Below are 25,528 nucleotides of genomic sequence, written 5' to 3' on the forward strand. Positions count from 1 at the left end.
TTAGAGTAGTGATTTTTATGGGATGCTTCATCTTTATCATCACCAACTACAAATCTAGGATGCATATCTCTGCGAGAAGAACGGTAGCATTTTATGACAATGTCATCACATTCACTCTCTTGTACATGTGTCCCTTGTGCCTTCAACGATCCTTCACCGTGTAAGATTGTGGACGAATAGACTCAGTGAGAGTTTGCCTCTTTTCTTTTGATGATATCTATAATTTCTTTATGGAATTTAGATTTAGCTATGCCAAGAACTTTAAACTCGATTCAAAATCCTTTCCTCCAATACCTGCTTTAAGTTTGTGGTAGCTTTATTGTCGGATTGTAGATTGTACGCAGGGCCTTTTGCTTTTGCTTTCCTTTTCCTTTTGCGTTTCTTTGTTCTTTCTTCTTTCATGTAGATGCTTTCTCCATAGAAGCCTCAGGAGGAGGAGGAGGAGGCACCTACAATGAAGCTGCATAAGTCATTTTTGTAACTCTTTTGGAGTCCTCCATGAAGTATTCCTCCTTAATGGCTAATTTCAACCTCCTCCATGCTCCTCCTTGATTCCCCTTACATGGTCTCTAATCTTAGGGACCGCAACAAGCTCAAAACTATGAATGATGTCCACACACTCATAGAGCAACCATATAGTCAATTGAAAGGAGAGAAAAATTGCATAAGAATGAAAAGCATAATTATGCATCAGTTTTCATCACTTTTCCATTTTTGATCACTTTCCATGCAATTCTATTACGACGCTCATTAGTTGCTATTTTTGGTAGTTTTTGCTCGCATCGATCTTTGTAAGCGAGACGAGTATGTCACCATGAAACACTTGGAATATGTACATTATAAAACCAATTAGGCATTTTAAAAGTGGAAAAACACACAACAGTGCCACATCTAGGGCCACGACTCCCCAGATAGTTTGTGCATGATAGCGAGTAGTCTGTTTATGATATATCACAATACATACATGATTGGTTTTAGTTTCATGCATCAAAAAGTGTCAAAAGTGAGGTGAATGTTTTTGTTTCACATTGTGTACGTGGCACGGTACGACAACATGGGGCCTAGATGACTTGGAACTAAGCCTAACCACCCTTTTACTACTCAAGTTCTAATGCCGATCGGCCCAACCATCTCGTGGCGACCTGGCCTTCCTTGCTGTGGGTGAAACTCTCAACCATTGGCCATTACAACTAAAGTTAGTGCTCGGGAGGAGTCACTACAATTAAAAAATGCCTATCATGCGGCTTCAACATTAGGGATTATGTACTTATTTCCTCATATTTTTACATATAGAAGGGTGTTGAAAAAATGGTCTTCAAAAAACATATATAGATTAAATCGAAAAAGGGTCCCTTTTATTGATGAAAAATTCACAATTATGGGGTTTTATAAATAGTCCTTGAGCGCACACGATATATAGGTTTGATGTAGAGTGACCCCTCCGAGGTGCTCAGGAGTTAGTGGTTGTCACAACGTTGTGATACCTAGAACATACACCATCCGTATAGTCATGCCACATCATCAAACTTAGACAAATTTAGGCCCCTCGGCTATGCTCTGTAATTTGGATAGGTTTTCAACCCAAACTCCTTTTGGGCCTCTCAATGAGGATCTGCAAGTTGGCCATGTCACATCACAAATTTTTTTGATAATGCTTAAGAGAGCCAATGAAGATAAAACCTCAAGCCGAAACCTTGACCTTTCCCCTCCTCACCCCTCAGATCCAAAGATCATATGTGTATGGGTGTGAGTGATCTTTTTGAGTCTCTACAATATGAAAATGTTCTCTAGAAAAGCAATTTTTATAGGGTACTTTGAGGCTTAGCATCTATCCTCAAAAGCAACTAATGTAATAGATGAAGAAAAATCATTGATGGCCCTAGAATCAAGCTCATGTCATGAGAAAACAGAATGAAAGTATCTCTTTCCAACCAGATGACGTAATCCATGGTGAATTCATCCAAAGCTGCTAGACTACACTTGAGCCACTATCGAATGTTGACCCAAGCGTAGGATCATCCGACCACGCATCTCACAATGCCTCTAAGAGAGAGTCTCAATTTGGTCACCAATTTTTTGATAATCATCTTCCTAGATTTTGCACGATAGTGCCATATCACTCGAGGAGAGCAAATGAGTCTTGCACCTCCTAGCCCACTACTCATAAAGACCACCTCAGAGTGTGAAAGTGAATGTGTGTGTGTGTGTGTGTGTGTGTGTGTGTGTGTGTGTGTGCGCGTGTTGGAGGCTCTGAGTGTGTGCGCACGCGCCATTAAGGACCTGGTTGATTCCATATCTCCCATTCCATCGCTTGTTGCTGAAAATCAAATTTGTGACTTGCATTATGTTGGTTCTTCAATCCCCTCTATATCCGCGAAGAATGTATTGTCATTTTCAGTCAACTTCCTGGATACAAGAACACTGTAATGCAGTATGGACTATAAACAAAGTGTTAGAATTTTGGCATCTCAAGTGAACTACCGAATGTGATCCCTCATGAGGGCCCCCCATTGTATTCTCATCTTTTCATTGCCAAGGTTGGTTGGTTCAAGAGACTCTCTCTCTCTCTCTCTCTCTCTCTTCTCTCTACGCTTTCGCATCGTCAACTTTGACATGGTATCAAAGCTCTTGGTGTAGCTCTATGCTTGAAGCACTTGGGCAAGCAGGGCCGCCTGTGGAGAAGCAGAGGATTACCTTGTTGCCGGCGCCTAATCTCTCAACCCCCCCTGATGCTACCAGCGTGCTCAACCGCTACCCCATTGTGAGCCCCCTTGGGCACCGCCGCTATCCTTGGCATTGTGAAACGTTGCAAAAGAGAGGAGCTTGGACCATCACTAGCGTTCCAAAAAGCTAGCGTTTCCTAACATCCCCATTAGCAGTGCCGGTAGCACTTACCACTGCATGTAGCGTTTGAAAATGCTACTAGTCGGCACCCCGCTAGGGAGACGACGACCCGAATGAAGCTCCCCCCCTTGGTGAAAACCCCAACCAATCCCCTTGTTAAGTGTTTTAAAACGCTGTGTCCAGGGGCTAGGCAGTATTGACTAGTTGGTGGACTTCGTAGTGTTTTAAAATGCACTTAGTAGAGCAACACCCTTTGGCAATGATAGTAAGAACCCCCCCCCCCCTTTTTTTTCCCAGCGTTTTGAAACATTGTGAGTATAAAGGTGGACATGCCTTGGGCATAGACAATGTGTTGAAGGCTCAGGTGAGCACAAGTGCTTTGAGGAGCAGCCTTGTCTTGGGAGAAGGAGTCAAGAAAGGGTGTGTAGCGGTTGAGAGTAGCAGAGGAGTGGAATTTCTTGGAGATACTTTGCGGATTGGAGGAATCTGAGGCCCTCGAAGTGCAAGAAGGAGCACAAGTATCTAGATCTTGCAACTTCAACAAAGCCCCCCCTAACTTGAGCCCCCGCGACGACAACGACCAAAACCTTATCAAGGAAACCAGCAAATTGTTTGGCTCGATATTGTGAAGCTAAAAACAAATAGAATAAAAGCGGCACCTAAGACTCGAGCTATGGGCAACAAGCGAGCAGGTATAAGAGGTAGCGACCAGCAGCTTTGGGTCACAGACTCAGGCAGTGCACGGAGGAGGCGGATGTGCGTGGATGTAAAAGCAGCAGGCAAGGGAAAGGGCAGGGCTGTCGCAGACAGAAAGCAGGGGCAGTGAGCTGACGATTTTGGGCGGCATAGATGAGGCAGGTGGTGGCCCAGGAGCGCAACCAAGTCGGCCAATCCAGGCCAACGATGGGGGGTGTAAACAACGGTTGAGGACGGGAAGTGGCAGGATGCAGACAATGATGGGCAGCGCAACAGCAGGACAGGAAAGCTTGGTGGCAATGCAAGTAGAGAGGGGCAGGTCGCAAGGCCTTAGGGTTAGAGGTCGCAGCCACACACTGTAGGATTAGGGTTTTTGTAGGGCAGAGCTCGACAGTGGCAGGGTTTCCTTGTTTCTCTCTCTCTCTCTCTCTCTCTCTCTCACACACACACACACACACACACACACACACACACACATATCCTGGAACATACTCTAATACGTGAAGGCGTACGCTGAGCAAGTGGTATTCTTGAGCGAATGTGCACAGATGGAGATGAAATGCTTCCATTCCTAGATCTATTGTCTACTATAGAAAGACAATGGAACATAGACAAAATGATAACAACCAAAAGAATAAGTATTATCCCAAAAAATCACAACTTAGTGGCTAGAGTGCTCCCAAGCATATATTGACACCCTATTGGCCCCAAAGGTTGATGTCCCTTTCAATATTTCTTTATTCCAATTAGACCTGTAAACTAGTGCAAGCTGTCACACTTCTATTGGGTTGAAAATGGCCTAATCTAACCCAATTTCTGCAACATAATGCAAATAGAAGGCTTCACAAGCAAAATCCCCATGTACTAGGTGACTTTCCATGCGAATTAGAGCACTTTTGCAAACCTAGCGAGAAAATACAAAAGGAAAAATTCTTTGTTTTTCACCTCTAAAATGCTCCAAAACACCTGTTTGACAATCTCTAGCTTCCACGAATCTTCTGGAACTCTTAGGTATTAAAAAAAGTCAAAACCCTAAACTTGCACAAAATTACAACAAGCTGTACTTCTTTGTTTTGGGCTCTATTTCAGGTGCCAATCACATCCGTAGAAACCCCTCGAGTTGCCGTACCTGTAGGGCTACTTGGCCTTTGATTTAGCTGAGATTTCTTGTAAGAAATCTCTCCAAATCAATCTGTGCTGGCTTTGGGTTAGAAGTTAGCTAATCCAATACTTGTGCAGGAGGCTCTTGCCTTGACAATCGTGCATAGACCCACAGAATTGTACATACACATGAGTAGCTCTTGAGTTGGGCATCACAATTTTGTATTCGTAAGGGGAGAGGTGTGCACGAGAGCGAAATCATCATGCAACATAAACAGAGGAGAAGGCAATCTTTCAATTAAAGCTTTGATCACTTGCACCAACTACTCACACACATAGTAGGCACTTCAAGAAGTCAAATTAGTCTCCCTCATTCTCTTGATCAATGCGAGATGCCCAAAGATGATGATGTGTTTGGAAGGTCTCTCACATGACGCCATGTGTCCAGTTTGCACTTTTGAGTTAATTTCCTAGTACCTACCAACTTATAAAGTGACGCATTGGTGAAAAGTGTCCGGCCTAGCTTGGAAGGTGTGAAACCTTTGGCTGTGAGAGTTCGTGATGAGAATACAAACACTTTGTGAAAAAGTGTTTATTGAAAATCACCAACCCTCTTTCTAAACATGGTTTAATCTCTAAGAGTGTTCATGGCAGAACAACTACAAACCCTGTTTCCTATTGTCCTTGGAATCTGCTTGTTTTTGGAAGCGAGTTCCTCATGAAAGGATCACCAATTCAATCCAATTTCACTTAAACAGAGCAACTAAATTTTCAGCCATGAAACCTCAACTCTTATACAAGCACAAATTCCATTCAAAAACCCAAACCTCTTTTCACGGAGTCCCAAAAGCGTGTCAAAAAGTGTGCGGTCTAGCTGGGAAGATACGAACCTTTGGCTGTGAGAGTTCATGATGAGGATCACAAACACTTTGTGAAAAAGTGTTTAAGAAAAATCACCAACGTCCCTCTTTCTAAAGGACCATATTCTGGTTTTATAGAGATTTAAAAGCTTCCATATTGAAGCCTACACACCATTTTGATGAAGGGAAACCCTAGTTCACTCCATCACAACCTCAGATACAAGATAGCGGTGAGGTGGGACTGCATTACACACTCATAGAGAAACTATTGAATTGCAGAGATGGGAAAAATTACATATTTTTTCACATAAAAAGAAACCTCTCTCTCTCTCTCTCTTCCCCACAAAAATATCAACTGATGTGTCAAAGTTTTGGTCCATTTTGCTACTTTGGACCAAAACTAGGTTATTTTCACCTCATTTTTGACCAAAAAAAGATCATTTTTATGTGAAAATTCACAAACAAAGTAAAAAAAATCCCTAAATTTATGGGATCACTCACATGAGCATAAAAAGCATAGATATGTATCAATTTTCATCAATTTTTTTATTTTGGGTCACTTCTCGTGCAATTTTACGACGACACCCGTTAGTTACATTATTTTTGGCAGTTTTTGTCCGCATCAATATTTGTAAGCGAGATGAGTGTGCCACCATGAAACACTTGGAATATTTACATTATAAAACCAAATTAGGCATCTAAACAAGTGGGAAAATATGCAACGGTGCCACATCTAGGGCCACGACTCCGCATATAGGTATGTACTTGAAAGCAACCACAATAGTCACTTTAACATATATCACAATATGTACATGATTGGTTTTATTTTCATGCAACAAAAATATCAAAAGTGGGGTGATTGTTGTTATTTCACATTATCTACGTACCACAGTAAGACATCCATCCCCTCTAAGCGTGTGCCTCCTCCGGTTTGTGCCATAATAGTGTTTGATAAGCATAAAAAACTCATGGTCAGATACCCATCATTCTCTTCACTAGGTTGTGCATAAAATGGATCAGCATCCTCTCATTTTTGAATAGTTTAACTCTTTTTCCTACAATGGGAATTTTCATTTCTGTCCCATCTAGTTCACACAGGGTGTAAGTTCCATTTCCATGCACATGCTTGACAACATAAGGGCCAAACCATCTCTTTGCAAGATTCCTTATTGTAGAGTGTTATTTTTCAAGGCTTCTATCAAACACCAACACCCAATCACCTTCTTCAATGGCTTTTGGTATGGACCTATGTCTCTTGTCAAATCTATCTTTGTTTTTCAACCTTGCATTCTTTAGTCGATCTTTTGCAACCTCAATGTCTTCAGGTTTTCTTTCCAATTGACATATGCGCAATGCAAAAAGGTCTTCTCTACTTATTTCATCTTCCCACGTCAATAAATTCCATGTAAGAACTACATTTTTAATTGGCATCACACGTTCTTGACCATATATCAATTCAACAAGCATATAACAAGTGACTGAACTATGTGTCGTACGGTCAACCCATAATGCAAATGGAAATAGCCTTGGCCACTCTCCAAGCTTACCTTCACAAGTCTTAGCCAAAACTCTGTTTATAGAATGATTCCCTCATTCACTCTTTTAATTGCCCTTTGGGTTACAAGAACAAGATAAAGCCGGTTTGGAGTCCATCCGAAAGGAGAATTCCCTTGCTTCGTCGGCATCCAAGTCTCCTCTATCTAAAGTTATTTTTCCAACACATCCATAACGACATGTCACATCTTCAAGAATGAATTTACAAACACAGTCTATATTCTTTGTCCTCAATTTACGCCCTTCAACTTGATTATACAAATCTTTTCTTGCAAGCATGAAATACCTTATTTATCAAGTTCCAAAAGCATTGTGACCCACAACCCATTTGTAATGTATGGCCAATGGATAAGTAGGACGCAACCCATCACGATGCCGTACATTTGGCATGTCAAACAAGACTCCACAAACTCAACCACATCCTTATACACCCCTTTCCACCAATACCTCTCTTTTACTTTGGCAAAATGCTGCCCATATACCTTGATGTCTTGCCCATAAACTTTCATGGAACTCCTTGATAAAATCTTGTTGATGAGGAGCCTTATCGCACATTACCCGCAACGGTGTTCCCTCTCTTTGTTTAGGATGCTTTCCCAAGTAGCCATCCTTCAAGAAGTATCCATATGCTTTTCTTCTTATCCTCTTATGTTCTTGCTCAGTACAATCATCCTGTTTCTTCAAGGTACTTAAGTAGTGACCTATCAAGAACCATTCACCCTCATATAGCTCCTCTAAAAAGAATTCGAGTGAAGCTAAAAAACATGCATGATTAATATTTTCATGAGAAATAGTGTAAAACTTTGTGCCTACATCATCTCCCTCAACAATCATGTCGTGTTCATCTTCATACCTTGCACTAGATAACATATCTGCCATTTGATTGTTCTTCCTCGCAATATCCTTGAGCTCAAAATTCAAATACTTTACGTAGGCTATCCATCGTAGCATGGCAATGTCAAGAGTTGAATAATTTGTAATTATTCCAAGAAGAGGCAAACAATCCGTTTCTACAACCACTAATGCCCCTATCAAGTATTACTTGTCACATCTCAATGCGTTGACCAGTTCCCATAATTCCCTTTTTTCGTGCGCATAATCTAATTGGTAAGAACTCGGAACCTTGGCCCCAAAGCTCACCACCTATCTTTTTCCTTCGTCATCATCTTGCCCTATTGCACATACTATCCTTGTAGGACTCATGTCCACTTTCACAATGACAGGTATTTCACATGCATAGTCTACCTTTCTCAAGGTTGGTGATGAAAAAAGTAGCTTCTTTAGCTTCCTCATGGCTTTTGTGTGCTCTTCTTACCATTGAATCTTCTGATTCTTTCTCAACAACCTATAAACAGGATTTGCTACATGTGCATAATGTGGTATCCAAATAAGATAAAAGACGCAAATACCAAGAAATTTTTGAACTTCGGTTATATTTGTACATGTTTCTTTCATGGTTTTGATTGCATCCATGTGTTTTGGACAAGGCTTTTTTATCATAAAGACCACACATATGCTCCATAGTTTTCACATGCACTTCCTGTGCGTCATTAGCATTGAAATCTTTTTGATCTTCAAAGGCCTCAATCACATCATACATTTCCATAGAGTATACTTCCACAATCTGTATTCCATATTGCATACTAGAATCCATTATAGCCACAAGCTCAAGCATATAATGTAAGTGGGCGGGTGCCCGACCAAATCGGCCATGGGGCTTGAAACCTAACAATCTCCCACTTGAAGGCCACTGTGGCCCAAGTGGCTAAAGAATGTAGGGGTTATCATATACAACTACAAACATGAAGCATGATTGTAACTTCACCCTACGCCCATCATCTCTATGAAATGTGCAAACCGCTCTGAAGCTAAGCTCTTTGTTAGAGCATCTGCTACGTTTTCATCCGTGTGAACTTTCGCTAACTCAATGCGTTTGCTAGCCAAAATATCCCGTACCACATGATACCTGACCTTTATGTTTTTTAGACTTGGAGTGAAACACATGGTTCTTTGCTAATGTAATCGCACTCTGACTGTTGCAATGCTGGTGTCTGATGTATACCAAGTAAACGAGATAACCACACAGCTTCCTTACTCGAACTGGAAATTGCAACATACTTTGCCTCAGTGTGGTGGAAGACGAAGTGCAATTTTGAAGACGTGATCTCCAAGAAACTCCCACTCTAGTGGACAAGAAAATGTAGCCACATGTGGATCGCCTAGTGTCCACACAACCCGCATAATCCGAATTAGTGTACCCAAATATGGATGCATCACTGTTTCCAAAGCGTAAGCACTTGCTGGCTGAGCCCTTGATGTATCTCAAGATGTGCTTCATTGCTTCCCAATGCTTTCTGCTTGGATTTTCCTTAAACCTGCTGACCACTTCCCACTGCATATGCAATGTCTGGCCGTGTGCTAACCATGGCGAACATGAGACTGCCAACTACCAAAGAATATGGCACCTTTGCCATCTCTGCCTTTTCAACATATGATTTGAGACAATCATGCTTGCTCAGTTTTTCGTAGGCAGCCATTGGGGTATTCAATGCTTTCATCGGGCCCTTGCATATTAAAATGTTGCAAGACCTTGTGAACATACTCTTCCTGTGAAAGTTCAAAGTATACCACGTTTGCGATCTCTCTTGATACACATACCAAGAAAGTGATGTGCATCACCCAAATCTTTCATAGGAAACTGTTTGCTTAAGGCATCCTTTAGAAGTGAAATCTCATCTTTTGACTTCCCAGCTATGAACATATCATCCACGTACAAATTAGAATGATAAGGGAACCATCGTTCAACCTCCTTGTGTACAAGCAATGATATCTTGGTTCCGTACGTAACCCTGGGATTGAATGTACTCATTGAATTTGATGTACCATTGCCTTGAGCCTTGCTTTAGCCCATACAAAACCTTCTTGAGTCTATACACCAATTCTGTCCATGCTGGCTTCTCAAGCTTTATCGAAAAACCTTCTGGCTATTTCATGTAGACATCCTCTTCAGGATCCCCATGAAGAAACACTGTCTTCACATCCATTTGGACCAATTCCATGTCCTCGAAGGATACTAGACCAAGCATAAGATGCAATGTAGTCATCTTGACCATGGGAGAAAAAAATTCATCAAAATCCACACCTTCTGCTTGCTTGAACCCTTTAGCAGCCAATCTAGCCTTATACTTAGGCTGGGGATCATCTGTCTCGTGTACTTCTTCTTGTACATCCATTTTCATGGAAATGCCTGTTTACCCGCAGGTAACTCTGTCAATTCCCAAGTTTCATTTGCTAAGATCCAGTTATACTCAGATTGCATAGCCTCTTCCCACTTCATGCTATTGTCCATTTCAATGGCCTCTTTAGTAGCAAGTGAGCTCACCGCAGTCAGTGACTAGCAAAGAGTCCAATCCTGGATCAAAATGCTCAGGTGCACGAGATGCACAAGTAGATCTCCGAAGTACCTAACTGCTCGATCTCGCTCTCTCTGGAGCAACATGTGTGTGTATACTAGTGGAAGGTGCATCACTAGCACATCCAACATTCTATGTCATTGGTGGTGAGGCAACATCCTCAAATCGTACTCTGTGATACTCAATGCTTTTCACTGGCTTTCTATGCATATTAACTCATTAAATATCACCTGTGAACTGTGTATAACCTTTTTAGATTCCGAGTGCTAGAGATGATATCCCATCTCTCCGTCTACACCATATCCAATGAAGATGCACTTGTGTGATTTGGGGTCTAGATTTCGTCTAAGCACTTTTGGCACATGTGAGAATGCCTCACACCCAAATACACGTAATCTGTCATAATTGGGCTGTTTACCCGTCCACATCTTCTACAGAACCTTGTACGTTAGTGGTGTACTAGGTGATCGATTGATCAAGTAAGCAACCGTTATAACAACTTCTCCCCAAAATTCTTGAGGTAAATTGGTCGTAGATAACATAGAAGTGACCCGTTCTTGAATGCTTCTATTCATCCTCTTAGTCACACCATTCTGGGTGGTCTGTAAGGCATGGTAAACTGTCTTCTAATGCCATGTTTACTGCAAATTTCCTTGAACTCAAAGGAGATGTACTCGCCTCCATTGCCACTTCGCAAAGCTTTAAGCTTTCTACCCAATTGGTCCTCGACCAGGGCTAAGAACTTCTGAAAGACACTAAAAACGTTGATCTGAGATAAACCCACACCTTTCTAGTAGATTCATGTATGAATGTCAAGAAGTATAATGCTCGCCCTAGAGACTTGACTGGCATAGGTCTGCACAAGTAGCTATGAACGAGATCTAAAGGACTCCCTAACTCCGGCGTTGATGTCAACCTAGTCTATTTTCCATAGATGCAATGTTCACATAAAGAGAACTTAGAGTAATACAAGGATATAACCAAAATTTTGTAAGAATTTCATTTCTTGTTAACTGATATAACCTAGCTGGTTATGCTAGAACTCTATAGACGGCAGCTCGGCTACACAAATAGAATTCTCTTACACAGAAGAGACATAAAGTGAGTAGAATGAGCCAAACTTTTGGCCTTTAAGAATGACCAAATTTTCCTTCTTGAGAATCCAAGAACCATGAGCATATATGGTAGTGTAACCCAAATCATCCAGCTGTCCAGAAACAGACATCAAACTCTTTGTCAATTTGGGTACATGTCTAGCATTGTGGTATTAGCTCAGTGGCATTTACACGTAGATAACTTGCTGCTGTCCACACTACATATATCAAGCTCATAAGAATTGCCTAGCTTCATTGTGTCATGTGTGGCAGTGTATATAGAAAACTACCTTGTGAGGAGTCACGTGAAAGCTAGCACCTGAGTCCACAATCCAACTCTACACATAACACTTATCAAGAGATACAATGCATTAGGAAAAATCCAATGTGAAAATCAACACATCATTTGGCACGTCAGAAACTGTCTCAATGGCTAGAGACTCAGTCACATTAAGCTCTTCAATTTTCACAATGCTTTTAGGTTTGTTAGACTTCACTTTCTTCTTGCCTTTATCATGCTGCATTGTGCTGAAATCTTTCTTCAAGTTTCCCTTTTTATGGCAGTAATATCACTCAACATCTCTCATGTCTTTGTTGTGACTCTTGCTACAACCTTACCTGCGATCCTAAGAATGACTACGGCTACGACCACGCTGCCTTTGCTTGTCACGATTTCCACTAAGCACATACACACACCATGCCCACGCGCATGAAGGGATTGGCATTGAATCTCCTCAGTGAGCAACACACTAGCAACATTGCTGAAAACTATCTTGCCATTAGGTGCAGAATTGCTTATGGCTGTGCTGAAGGTATCCACCCATGAGGATGGTAGCAAACATAGCAAGAAAATGGCCTTCATTTTATCATCAAAATTGAGACCTTTTGAAGTAATCTGCGAAAATATATTGTTGAACTTGTTCAAGTGATAACTAACATTAGTACCCTCTTTCATATTCATGCGCATAAGCTTCTTCATCAAGAAAACCTTGTTCAAGGCATTGCTGCCATCCCATGTTGCACATAGAGAATTCCATAAATCTTTGGCATTGGTCTTATCCATTATGGTAAAGTAAATGGATTCACCAAGTTGCAAATGGTCTCCATATCATGGTCATTCAAGTCTTCCCACTGATCAAACTATCAAACCCGATAGGACAAAAGTAAGTGCATGAATTGCTAAAAAAACAACATTGGACGTAGATTACTGAACCAACTACCTTGTGACCTCCAACTTGGCGTCAAAAGCAAAAAAGTCTGACTAGATACATATCCTATGGTGAGGCTACTGTAAGAGGGTAACTCTAGCTACCTATATCATTGAAGGTATCTCAACATTTGAGCATACCCGAGCTCAAAGAAAACCTCATGCAATGACCCTCCAAAGGCTAAAGCAGACACAAAACGACTAGCCACAATCTCAGAAAGGGATCTTCCGGTCCGAGTCTCAAAAATGAACGAGAAAATTGCCAAAGTATCACGCCAAATTTGCAGCACAAACAAGGTACATAGACAGTAATGTACATGAGTGACTACACACGAACATGCACCAAGAATTGCTGCGTGCAGTAAAAAATATCCCTACAGGGATATCTGCTCTCAAAAGAGCTCAATAGCACTAGGTGTGCTAAAACAAAAATGCATCCATCAACGCATCTATCCGCAGAGAAACTATTGTCAAAATGACAGCTAAAATTGCCTGAAAGGCGATTTGCCTGTAAGCGTCTAACAACCTAGAGAAAATGGTGTATGTGTGTTCAAAATCCCCCTATAACCTACGTGTCAGTGTAGAATGGGAATGTCGATGCCGATTTCCGTCGACAGATAGAAATGCGCTAGTCGAATAGCCTCCAAAGAAGTCGAAGCTGAAGAACTATGTTGTACATGGTAATCGCTGCACTAAATGCCGATGCCGGGTGTCACTCCTTGATAATAGAGGTACCTCCCCTGTGAAGCCCATGAACGCAATTGTTTGTGGGAAAAACGGGCGCTGGGGTTGGAAGTCGAGAATCTACCATGTAATGCGAGATATCGGGAAGAACTTGAATGTCGATGTCTAAGCCAAAAGACTAAGATCGAGATGATGTCGGTGTCAAAAACCTGAGTTGATTTCGAAGGTCTAGATGTGCACACACACTCAATGATTGTATCGATGTTGTAGCCAGAGCCGAAAAAACGGATGCCAATGTCAAAATCCCTACTCTCTCTCTCTCTCTCTCTCTCTCTCTCTCTCTCTCTCTCTCTCTCAACTCTTTGACTCGGGTGTGTGTGAGCGAGTCTCAAAGTTCTTGTGGGATCGAGGGCTTGCACACACTAAGTGTGTAAGCTAGACTTTAACAAAAAAAAAACTAATTCTTTGCTGCTCTGTCAAAAACTTGTTTGTTGACAGACTAACGAGCAAGGTCAAAATTGCAGATGGCATGTGTGTGTGGCAAATGCAAGGCATGCCCGACTGCAAGCTTGCGACTCCAAGCTCTCCAAAGCAAAATATGCATTGTTGCTCCTTAGCCCCGTTCCAATTTCAACAATTTCTATATTTTCTCTGTCAATGGCACAAATCTATAGGAAGTTATTGATAGCAACGCTTCTCTATTTTCTCTGTTAGATGCACACATCTATAGGAAGTTATTGAAAGCAGTACAAATTTTTTTTGGTACTCCTCTTAGATTTTGTAAGTAATTGCATTGAGCTGGTGCCAATCTATCATAACATCAGCTTCAAACTTGTTTGACATCCATGTAAAGGCAAAACATTTGCTTGAAGTAAACCCATGTAGAGGGTGCATGTCCTTGCATCAACAATGTTGTCCACCATACATGCGTAATTCCTTGAAGAAAGTGGCAGTTTTATGGACCTTTGAAGCCTCGGTAAAATCCCCCCCTGCATAGGCATTATCAGAAGGCCTTCGTCGTCCTCCAATCCATTGAAAGTATCAAACTTCACAACTACACCATCTTCTTTGTATGGTTTTGGCTTGTCCAACACTATCAAATTATTAAAGGGAAGTGTTTGCAACAAGGGTAAAGTGGTAGGGATCATTTGTGCCCCTTGGTCTTTAATATCTTGACTTTTTGGTGCCATATTTGCCTGCTCATTTGAAAAACCAGATATATCAAAATTTCCCTGTGGCACCCCAAACCGACCTTGATTATATTGAAACCCTGGTTGTAAATGAATATTACCATACATGGGGTTTGACATCATGCCTTGCATACCCCCAAATATTGTTCCTAACATGTATTGATGATTTCCAGGCATATAACAACCAATCTTTGAAACACTGATCGACCCCAAAAATACCCACCACGTACTGTGAGTGGTGGAAAAACCCGATGCATAGCCTAAAAATTAGCTCCCTGTCCATTTAAACCAACATTTACACTTTGAAAGGTGGGTGTCTGAACTTGTATAGCCAATGGAATTGGAATCCTTAACACCTATTCATAGACAAAAAAAGTTTGTCTTAAAACCTGAACTTAGTCCGCAACATGGGAATGGTTTTTGCCCTGCTAGGACGCATAAGGGACCTAGGCTTCACCCTCAACTGGCTGTCTGAACTTGTATAGCCAATGGAATTGGAATCCTTAACACCTATTCATAGACAAAAAAAGTTTGTCTTAAAACCTCAAGTTAGTCCGCAACATGGGAATGATTTTTGCCCTGCTAGGACGCATAAGGGACCTAGGATTCACCCTCAACTGGCTGAGTAAGTTACCTTGCCTGTTGTGTGACATTGGTGGAGCTTGCAAAAACTCCATAAACCTAGGGTTCTACACTTATCGAGTAAACACATTTGCAATAGCAACCAATTGTGTCCTAAATGCATCCTCCTCTAACTGCCCAATAATTAACTCTTGAGCTTGTGGCGCATTCACATCAACAAAAGGTTCATATAGTGGTGGTCGTGAGCTCTAGTCAACCTCTTTAACAACCTGTCTATTCTTCAAAGAGGTACCCTCTGCTCTCGTGTCATTCGTTCTGTCAGGCATAATGGAATTCCAAGTTCCTGTACTTTGTGTCTTTGCTGAAAACTAACCAGGTCTCTCTTCTTGAGGAAAAAGTGATTCTGTCCAGGAAATAGAACCATGGAACCAGCCAGTAGCCTTGCTAAAGGGCGGTAGACTATGGCTTTCACTCGAGCTTTATAATGAATGGCTTTACCTGTACTTTATGACACAAATTAATTTCCCCGATAGACCTGTGTCTGGAATTCAACACCTCAAAACAAATCACGACTTAGTAGCTAGAGTGCTCCCAAGCAGATATTGACAATCTATTGGCCCCAAAGATTGACGTCCCTTTCAGTATTTCTTTATTCCAATTAGACTTGTAAACTACTACGAGCTGTCCATTTCTATTGGGCTGAAAATGGTCTACTCTAGCCCAATTTCGGCAACATAATGACAATAGAAGGCCTCACAAGCAAAATCCCCATGTACTAGATGACTTTCCATGTGAATAAGAGCACTTTTGCAAACCTGGGAAGAAAATACAGAAAGAAAATTTTTTTATTTTCTGCCTCTAAAATGCTCCAGAACACTTGTTTGACAATCCCTAGCTTCCCTAAAGCTCCTACGACTCTTAGACATAAAAAAAAGTCAAAACCCTAAACTTGCAAAAAGTACAACAAGCTGTAATTCTTTGTTTTGGGCTTTCTTTCGCATGCTAATCACATCCATAGCAAGCCCTAGAGTTGTCACACTTGTAGGGCTACTTGCCCTTTGATTTGGAAGAGATTTCTCGCAAGAATCTCTCCAAATCAATATGTGCTAGCTTTGGGTGAGAAGTTAGCTAATCCAATACTTGTGTAAGGCGGCTCTTGCATCAACAATCACACATAAACCCACACAATTATACATACACATGAGTAGCCCTTGTGTTGGGCATCACAATTTTGTATTCGTAAGGGAAGAGGTGTGCACGAGAGCGTAATCATCGTGCTATATAAGACATAGGAGAAGGAAAGCTTTCCAGTAAAGCTGTGATTACTTGCACCAACTACTCACACACAGTAGGCACTTCAAGAAGTCAACCAGTCTCCCTCTCTCTCTTGATCGATTCGGGACGCCCAAAGTTGATGATGTGTCTGGCAGTTCTCTCAAGGGCCGCCATGTGTCCATTTTTCTCTTTTGAGTTAATTTCCTAGTACCCACCAAGGTATAAGTGTCGCATTGTTGAAAAGTGTGCGGCCTCGCTTGGAAAGTGTGAAACCTTTGGTTGGAGAGTTCGTGATGAGAATCACAAACACTTTGTAAAAAAGTGTTTATGGAAAATCACCATTCCTCTTCCTAAACATGGTTAAAACTCTAAGAGCGTTCATGGAAGAAGAGCTACAAACTCTCTTTCCTATTGTGCTTGGAATTTGATTGTTTTTGGAAGCAAGTTCCTAATGAAAGGATCATCGATTCACATCCAATTTTACTTAAACAGATCAAGTAAGAACACTAAATTTTCAGCCACGAAACCTCAACCCTCATACAAGCATAAATCTCATTCAAAACCCTCAGAAAGTGTATGGTCTAGCTGGGAAGGTGTAACATTTAATGCACTAGTAACTTGTGTGTAGCAGAAATTGATAACATAGTGAGCATTTCATTAAGAATAATTTCCTAATGAGCATAAAGAGAGTACTTAATTTGATAAAGCAACCCTAGTGTCCCTAGCCTCAATCTCAAGACCTCACACACCTTCAAAAATGGTGAGAGCTAGCAGGGAATGAGGATAGATTGAGAGGAAGAAGAGATATCTTACGAGAAAGAAGTATTCTCCTCACATATTTATGAATGCTTGGAGAAGGAGATGGAGTTCTTCTTGCACACATGATTGTGTGTGTGTGTGTGTAGCATTGCGTTAGAGTAAAATGCAGCCCTCTCTCATCTTGGTTGACCCCTCTTGCTATTTGCTCATGCTGGCGGCCTCCCATTGGCTCATGTAAAGCTTAGCCAATCACAAATGAGAAGCATACTTCATAGCCTTTTGACAAGTGTCCCCCTTTCCCCTTTTGTGAGACCTTTAGGTAGTTAAATAGTTCAATTAAGCTCTCATTGGACCTCTTAGTCTTCTTGCCAATAGGAATCAGGCAGGCCATTGGGCTGCTGAATGCTCATTGGACCCCTTGGTAGACTGTCCAATAGTCTTATAGGGAGCTTAATTCTGTATTGATTCTTTTATCAAGCATTTTTTAATTTATTAGACTAACTTTACTCTAGTCTAATTCTCATTGGTCCACCTCTATGGCCATCCAATAGGATTTGAGGGGGATTGGGGGCAATTGCCCTAGGAGCCTGACATGTGTCTAGTATTACCTTTGTGTAGAGGGGGAGCCTTGGAGTGTGTGTGTGTGTGTGTGTGTGTGTTTCTCTCTCATCCCCTACTAAAAGGGCTCGCCCCCTCCTTCCTAGGGATATGGGAAGACTTTTTTGGCTTCCCATGACCATTCAATTTTTCCCCTATATTGGCCATTGTATAAATGAGTTAATTTTTGGAACCTTAGCCTATGGAAGTCTTGATGGAGCTGAACCCTAGGTCTTTAAGCCCTATTGAAGCACATTGCTCTTTTGTAGAATGTCCCCCTTTGGATCCCTATTTTTTGTCCTTTGGATCTTGATAGAGACCGGTCTGGAAGCCTTACCAATATTCTAGCTTTTACTCCCCTCGTACTTCCCCATATTAAATGACCAATTTAACATGAAAAATCATGTGGGAGTATTAGATATTAGTTTAATGACATTACCTCTCTCTTGAAATCATAGTTGTCATCGACTATGAGGTAGAGAAGATAAAGCCTAGTCATTAGTCGGTTTGGTAGCGGGTAGAGGATCCCTATTTTACCCTATGACACCGTTCTAGAATGGATGACTAGTCCACTTGGTGCTTGAGAGCCTTAGCTACCACAAGCATGTCTACACATTAGTCCATATCAATCTTCCATAGTAGAGTGACAAGCTCTACTTGGTGTTTGGGTGACGTCGTCTCCACAAACATGATCCTAAGCATGCATACTATTAAACATGTGTGCACAATGAAGAAAAAGAGAGTCTTATAAGACAAAACCTTTGTTCATTTATATATATTTATATTTGCTTACTCTAGGGAATCATTGTAAGCATTGACAAGGTTTAGGTTATCCTTTAATTGTATGCCTTGCATCCATCTAGCATCTTCAAAAGGATAATTTTTAAACTTGATAAGATATCATCGAGTAGTCTTACCGCCTCGTAATACCTTGTCTTTGTGTCAGAGAATGGACTCGGGTTGCAACACCTCTTCTTGGTCTTCGATCTCCAGTGGGTCTTCAATGATTGCTTCTTTAGGTGGTTCTCCTTTGTAAGGCTTTAGTAGGCTCACGTGGAAATCATTGTGTATGAGGGGTGTATGAGCCAATGGCTGGCCAACTTGAGTTGATAGGCCATCTCATTGATTGGTTCAAGAATTTGGAAGGGACCATAGTAGCTTTTTGCTAACTTAGCATAGTACTTTTGGTGTCCCGTAGGGTTCTTTCCCATTGTGTGCCTTAATCGAGCCTTGGGAAACTTAAGCAATACCCAATCATTTTGTTTAAAGGCTAGGGCTCTTCTGTGCTTATGAGAAACAGCCTTTTGCCTTTGTTAAGAGTTAGATATAGCATCCTTAATCTTTTGGAAATATTCTTGCAGGTCTCGGCTATATTCATCTGCAACGAAGATCTTCCCATGTAACTTGAGTAGCAGGGGACTTTTTGATCTTCCCTCTATCACCTCAAAAGGTGCTTTTCCCGTGGAAGTATGTACAGTATTATTGTACGCATACTCCACTAAGGGTAAGTACGTCTCCCATTGGGACTTTGATCTACTTTTGTGACATAAGATTTTAGTAGATCAAGAATGGTTAGGTTAGCTATTTCACTTTGGCCATCCGTTTGGGGATGATAGGCCGAAGTGAAGTTTAGCCTTGTACCTAAATTCTCAAAGAGACCCTTCCAGAAATATCTGGTCATTCTAGGATCTCTATCCGACACTATAGACATTGGCAAGCCATGGTATTTGAAGATTTGTGATACAAAGAGGGTTGCCATTTGATGGGCCTTGATAGTATTTTTGACAGATATGAAATGTGCTTGTTTGCTAAACTTGTCTACTATTGTCCATATTTCCGCATTCCCATGGATAGAATTGGGCAATCCAAAGATAAAATCCATGGATATGCTCTCCCATAGTGAATTAGGGATTGGCAATGGTTGAAGCAATCCAGGTTGCTTCACTCTATCAAACTTCGTCTTTTGGCATACCACAGATTTTGAAACATACTCTTGTATGTTTGCTTTCACAGGCCAATAGAATATGTTTCTATTCCCTTTAGGGTAGACTATGCCCCGCATAAGGAGGAGCACGAGATTCATACATTACTTTCTCACGTAGTGACTTAGTAACGCATAGTCTATTGCCATAGAGAAGATAACCATCTTGTAGGGTAACTCATGATACTCACATGAGTTATCATGAGTTACCATTTAGATATGGGTGGTTGCAAAAGGACAACAATGTTGAAAATCAAGATGTTGCGCTTGGTTTCATTGAAGGAGGAAGGAGGGTGGAGCCATGGCGGGGAAGAAGGCATGGTTTTCTTTTTGAGGCATGTACTCTCTCTCTCTCTCTCTCTCTCTCTCTCTCTCTCTCTCTCTCTCTCTCTCTCTCTCGGAATATATCTCTCTCTCACCAGCTATGGAGGGGACGTGGTTGCATGGCATTGCATGGCAAGGTAGGGTCAGGGTTGCAAGTTCTTCCAGCGCTCTCGGTCTCTTTGTCTCTTCCGGCCGCAGGAAATGGCCCCTGCAGAGCCGAGCAAGACCTTCGTGGAAGCTCGCGGGAAGGGCCGCTTGCGGGAAGGGGAGAGGAAGATGGACCTGTGCCGTTTTGGGCGGGCCTTGCACCAAAAGGGTGCGCCCCAGCAGGATAAACAAGGTTCGTCACAACACGGAGCCCTGTAAGGGCGTGGTTGGAGCAGCGCGAACGCCGTTCGGTGACAGCCCTGCTGTTTCCGCCATCGCTGCAGCAAGAGTTTTTTCTTTTTGTTCTTTTTTTTTCCTTTACTTACCAATGGGCGCCCCAACTTGGGCAACCCCCCCACACAAGCGGATGATCCCACAGGCAGACTGCATACAAATGAGCCGGATAGTCCAAAGCTCTCTTGGCCATGGCTCCGGAGGGACCTCCGATTCAAGGTACGATCTCGGCAAAAGGAGAAGCTCGCTCTGAATTTTCTGCATAGCTCATGTGTAGAAAATTTACAAGATACCTCTCAAAACCTCTTCATGTCGGGATTGAAAGCGGAGTCCAAGGCATGCATGAAGAGCAGTGCTCGGCAAGCAAGGAGTTTAGTTTGCCATGATGCAAGGTTTCTAACTTCGATATGGATTAGAAATCACATGCAAGGCATCACTAGCGGCGGACGCCGATTGTTTTTGAAAGGAATCCGGACGACTCCCAGATTCAAGAAGTACCAAGTCTGGTACAGATTTGGACACCAGACTCGAGAATTTATGGATCCCACGGGAGAGATCCAACACCATGCACGACAAGGTCGTGGGTTGGCATCTTGGCGAGGCTTCAAGGTGCATCTGCTAACGCTCCAGGTATTTTTGTTTATGTTTCGGCATTACTTTTTGCATTCTTTACAATCATCTGCACTTTGTTTGGTTTTGTGAATTCCGACTGGTGCAATGGTTGTCGCTCAAGAGATAGGTAGAATTTATCAAGCAAGGCTTCAATGATTCTACGGCAACGCTATGGAAGTTCTCACAAGATTCCAAATTGGTTGCGCATTGGGCAAGGCCCTTGGCAGCAAGAAGTAGAGTAGTATGGAGCATGTGTTTGATAGCTCTAGTATGCACTAGCATGGATGATCGCGGCTATCGTTCATAGAGCCAAGCAGGTACGAGCTGCATAATTTGCACGGGTTCTACTATTTTTCCATTACATTACAATTCGACACGGTCAATTTTTTGTGCATGATCGACAAGGTCGACTCTCTTTGCTATGACATCTGTCGTCACTGATAGCATTTGTTGGCAATGAGGACAGACATAGTTATATGAAGCATGGCTTCTCCTGAGTACCTTGATAGAGCACGCTCGTCATAGGTTACATTTTGCTTCAAAGGCGTGGCCAAGGACCAATTTTTTAGTATCTCAAGGAGATAGGCATGGCCTATTACTAGATTTGTTGTGGACAGCAAGTTGCTCGCCATGGCTGACTCCTTGTCACTATTTCTACAAACTGACAGAGGATGCTTGCGCACAATACTGGTTAATTTCACTTGAAATTGCTCGACAAAGTCGATTCTTTTTGTTATGATATCTGCAGCCACATTTGTTGACTGTCAGCACAAACATATTTCTATGAAGCAAGGCTTCCCATCAAGCTTCTTGCATTGACACTCCCCATGTTTGGCATATGCTATGAGCATACAACTTGGGAAGGATATGGAAAACTGTCTGCAGGATATTTCATTCCGTACACGACGGATGTATCTGCCATAAGAAGACGTAGTTGTGTACACGACAACTCCCACTCGCACAGCAAAGACGGCTATCAACCATCTATGAGACATCTGATATGGCTATGAGCCATCTATCCAACAACCACATATGGCTATGAGCCATCTGTGAGAAAGTTTTCTCCTACAAAATCTCGGGACAACTGGTTACAGCAACAACCAGGTTCGCCAAGTTTAAGTTTTTCTTGTTTTTTCCATGTTTACACTTTCCTTGGCAATTACTATCATTGTGCAAAGCAAAGTGCTTTGGCAATTTTACACGAAGCAAGACTTATCCCTTGTGCCGCATTACTGCCCATTGACCTCGAATCACGGGCGTTGGCACACAAGTTTGGGGAATTGGTATGACTAGAAGTTTGCTCCCATTTTAGGTGTGGTGATATCCCATTATGATGTAACACTACCAATGCAGATTGTGCAAGGCACTTTTGGTTTCCGCTCTCACACTTGAGGCCGTCATATTAGCCAAGGGCTTATGCTTTTTCATGCAAGGCATGCTAAGCAAGTGGCATGGAATCCACCACTTCATAGATTACGCTTCCGTTATCACACTCGCAACTTTGTCAAGGACAGACTAAGTGATGGATTGTTGAACCTGATGGTTGGTTGCTATTACCACCCAAAAATACTAAAAGGAACCTCAATCTAGCACTTATTTTCCAGGCAAAGTGCCAAAGCTATGTTGTACTCATACAATCACGACCCCTACAAGGTAGGTGGGTCGGAGTGAGTTCTGTGTTTTTCTGTTATCTCTCTTGATGAGACAGTCATACCGACAACCTGTGGAATGCTTATACGATAAGCTGCCAGTCAGACATAAGATGCGTAAGAGCACACAGTTTGGGCACTTAAGGAAAGTTCCTCAGCCCAGCATGCTATTGTTCTCTCTCTTTCTCTTTAAGGGAAAAATGAAAATCTTCTAAGAAGCTTTTGATACGTGCAGCCTGAGCCAAGATGCTCTACTTATCAGCTAGCACGTGGCTAAGATGTTACTCATATTAGTCTTCAACTGTTCAATGGAGCCTGAGCCAAGGTGCTCTAACTCTCAACTAATTTGCATAAGGGCTATGAGCCACACAGGCTAAGAGCCATTGTCAGGCCAAGGGTAAGACCCAATTATTGGCATTCTTTGGGTGATTGTTTTCCAGATCGAACAGATCTACCCAGGGAAGTATACATCGACGTTAATGCACAAGCAAGAGTCTTGTCATTCATGATGTTTACAGTGTCATTTTTGCACTACATGATTTCAGTGCGACACTCAAGTTGAGTTTTTGATAAATCTTCAACTCATAGCAGCTGATCTATACAAGGAAGTATAGATGCAGCAATCAGTTGTGACAGCATGGCTGTCCACCAGAGCTAGGCAGTCCACTTGTGTGGATTCCATGTTTTCTCTATAGCACTACGGAGTGTCTATGGACATATTGTTTTGGGGTACGACCCTGCGGATGACTGCTACATCACCCCATAGGCATTGAGGATCACAGTTTGATCTCTCCCAGTTAGCCTTTCAAGGAACGAATTTCGCAATCTACCACGCAGTAGTGGACAAATTCAACTTTTGGTTGATTCCAATCAATATGTATACGGTTGACTATGTTGATAACCGTTACCTGCTAGTTGTGCAGTTTCTACAGAGGGTCTTACCAAGGGGTTTGACTACGTAGATTTTAACCACAGGGGTTGGATTGCGAAGGCAACACCCACGGTTCCCAGTGCAATGCTGTTTGTTTTTCAGGTAGGAGATGTGCTCCTCTCCGTTTGAATACTGGTACGTGAACATTACGTTCAAACCTCCAGGTACGCATCTATTAATTTGGTGTTATTCCATTTTTTGTATGCTTTGCTTGTTTCTTTTTCAAGACGTATAAGTACGCTTGAATGTTATAGAGCCATGCCAAGGGCATGTCGGCACAAAGTATCCTGGGCCAAGTGTCCAATCTACCTTTTTGCCTTATGCTGTTACGAACCTACTTGTAGGGTTCGATTTGGCACATGTTGTCACATGGGATACAACATGGTCTAGGAACTCAAGGAGTTTTGGTTTAGCCAGTGTGGAGCATGATAATGAGGGTCCCTCTCACTCGCGTCATAGAGTGTTTGTAGTTACCTCCACACACAAGTACAGCTCGTACTTGATGGATGTCACTTTTCCTGGCATCCTTACTTGAGACATATTCCACATGTGGAGAATATGAGTCTCTGGGACTGATACTGGCGCCCAATTCAAAATGATGTGTTGCGACGAAGTCCCTAGGTGCTGGTCGCATCCGTTCATTAGACCAATTGACGCACACAGTATCAGGAACAATTTCAGTGGCAAAAAATTGTCGGGTACTAAGTACAGACTTGTTGTGATTACAAGTGCTGTGAAACCACCTTAACGGAGGGTCGTTTCTACATATAGCAAAGTATGCTACGTTCATGAGAATGTCTCATGGTTGGTTCCTAGGTGTGACCGAGTTGTCACATTCTATTATGGTCCAACTTTTGCTACAAAGTATGCTACGTTCATGAGAAGGTCTCATGGTTGGTTCATAGGTGTGATCGGGTTGTCGCATTCTATTATGGTCCAACTTTGTTGCAAGATTTTCACGTAAGTATCTGGAAAGTCTCCTCATGGAATTGCGGTTTGGATATGTTTGTGTTAAATGCATGCACACTAGGTGTTATGGGCCCTAGTGTTTAACACAAATTTATTTGGAGCGGCATGCAAATCCATGGACTTTATTCTTTCTGCACCCTTTTTCATTGCTAGTGCAATCTCTCTTGCAGATTTTGTATGAGTTTACACCCTGCCATACAAGGTGATGGCTGAGTATGGATGTTAGTGATTGGTTGCTGGAACCTCCAATCTACATTCAACCTAGTTGGTTGTCTCCATTCCGTATCGAGTATATGGCTGGATACTCAATGGTTGAGTCATAGTTTGTGTTAACCCTCACGGCTCACGGACACCCCATCACCTACGACGGACGTGTATTATGTATTTGGTAGAGTCAGGTACCGGGCTTGTCGGACCAATAGGAAAAGGGTAAGAGTGATCGCCGATGAGAGGCGCACTCTAACTGGGACATTCAAGGGATTAGTTGGCTAAGCATGGGCACCCAAGTGTGAATGGGGTGAGCTCATATAAAAGCCAACTAAACCTAAAAATCACTCATTCTCTCATTTGTGCAATAGAAGAGTGCTCTTGCTCCATCTCCATCTCCATCTTCTTCTTCTTCACCTCCTCGTGTGTGTGTGTGTGTGTGTGTGTGTGTGAGAGAGAGAGAGAGAGGGAGAGTGTGTGTGCGATCGAGCATTACGAAGGCACGGCGGCGACGAGGCGGTTGAGCACGGCGTAGCGGCGTCTCCTTCTTCTTCGCGGCGAGGAATCCTCTGCGGCAGGAGCATAAGGCGGTGAGTGACACACCATTGCCCTCTTTGA

At 42.2% G+C, this 25,528-nt stretch overlaps 1 protein-coding gene and 1 pseudogene across 2 annotated transcripts in view; one reads left to right on the forward strand and one right to left on the reverse strand.

Annotated features, from left to right (window-relative positions):
* Positions 1 to 8,709, reverse strand: part of LOC147452266 (uncharacterized) — a 157,429-nt pseudogene extending 148,720 nt beyond the window's left edge. The window contains exons 1-2 of the transcript XR_015189028.1: positions 8,562 to 8,709; positions 7,538 to 8,083 (exon numbers count right to left, since the gene is read on the reverse strand). The product of XR_015189028.1 is annotated as an uncharacterized LOC147452266 (transcript). The remainder of the gene's footprint in view (positions 1 to 7,537; positions 8,084 to 8,561) is intronic.
* Positions 8,710 to 20,362: 11,653 nt separating this feature from the next.
* LOC147452268 (uncharacterized) lies at positions 20,363 to 21,486 on the forward strand. The gene is made up of 3 exons (XM_086519225.1): positions 20,363 to 20,501; positions 20,688 to 21,172; positions 21,424 to 21,486. Exons 1-3 carry the CDS (start codon positions 20,363 to 20,365, stop codon positions 21,484 to 21,486), a joined length of 687 nt encoding a protein of 228 aa, XP_086375351.1.
* Positions 21,487 to 25,528: the final 4,042 nt, after the last annotated feature.

This window comes from Adiantum capillus-veneris, chromosome 8 (assembly GCF_014529385.1).
Source record: "Adiantum capillus-veneris isolate H3 chromosome 8, ASM1452938v2, whole genome shotgun sequence".
Lineage (NCBI taxonomy): Eukaryota > Viridiplantae > Streptophyta > Polypodiopsida > Polypodiales > Pteridaceae > Adiantum > Adiantum capillus-veneris.

What these genes read in the sequence shown, in the direction of transcription:
- LOC147452268 (XM_086519225.1), top strand. Translation starts at nt 20,363, where the DNA reads ATGGCCCCTGCAGAGCCGAGCAAGACCTTCGTGGAAGCTCGCGGGAAG. An exon ending in GCCCCAGCAGGATAAACAAG is followed by an intron (nt 20,502 to 20,687) that starts GTTCGTCACAAC and finishes ATGATCCCACAG; the next exon opens with GCAGACTGCATACAAATGAG. An exon ending in TGCATCTGCTAACGCTCCAG is followed by an intron (nt 21,173 to 21,423) that starts GTATTTTTGTTT and finishes TGATAGCTCTAG; the next exon opens with TATGCACTAGCATGGATGAT.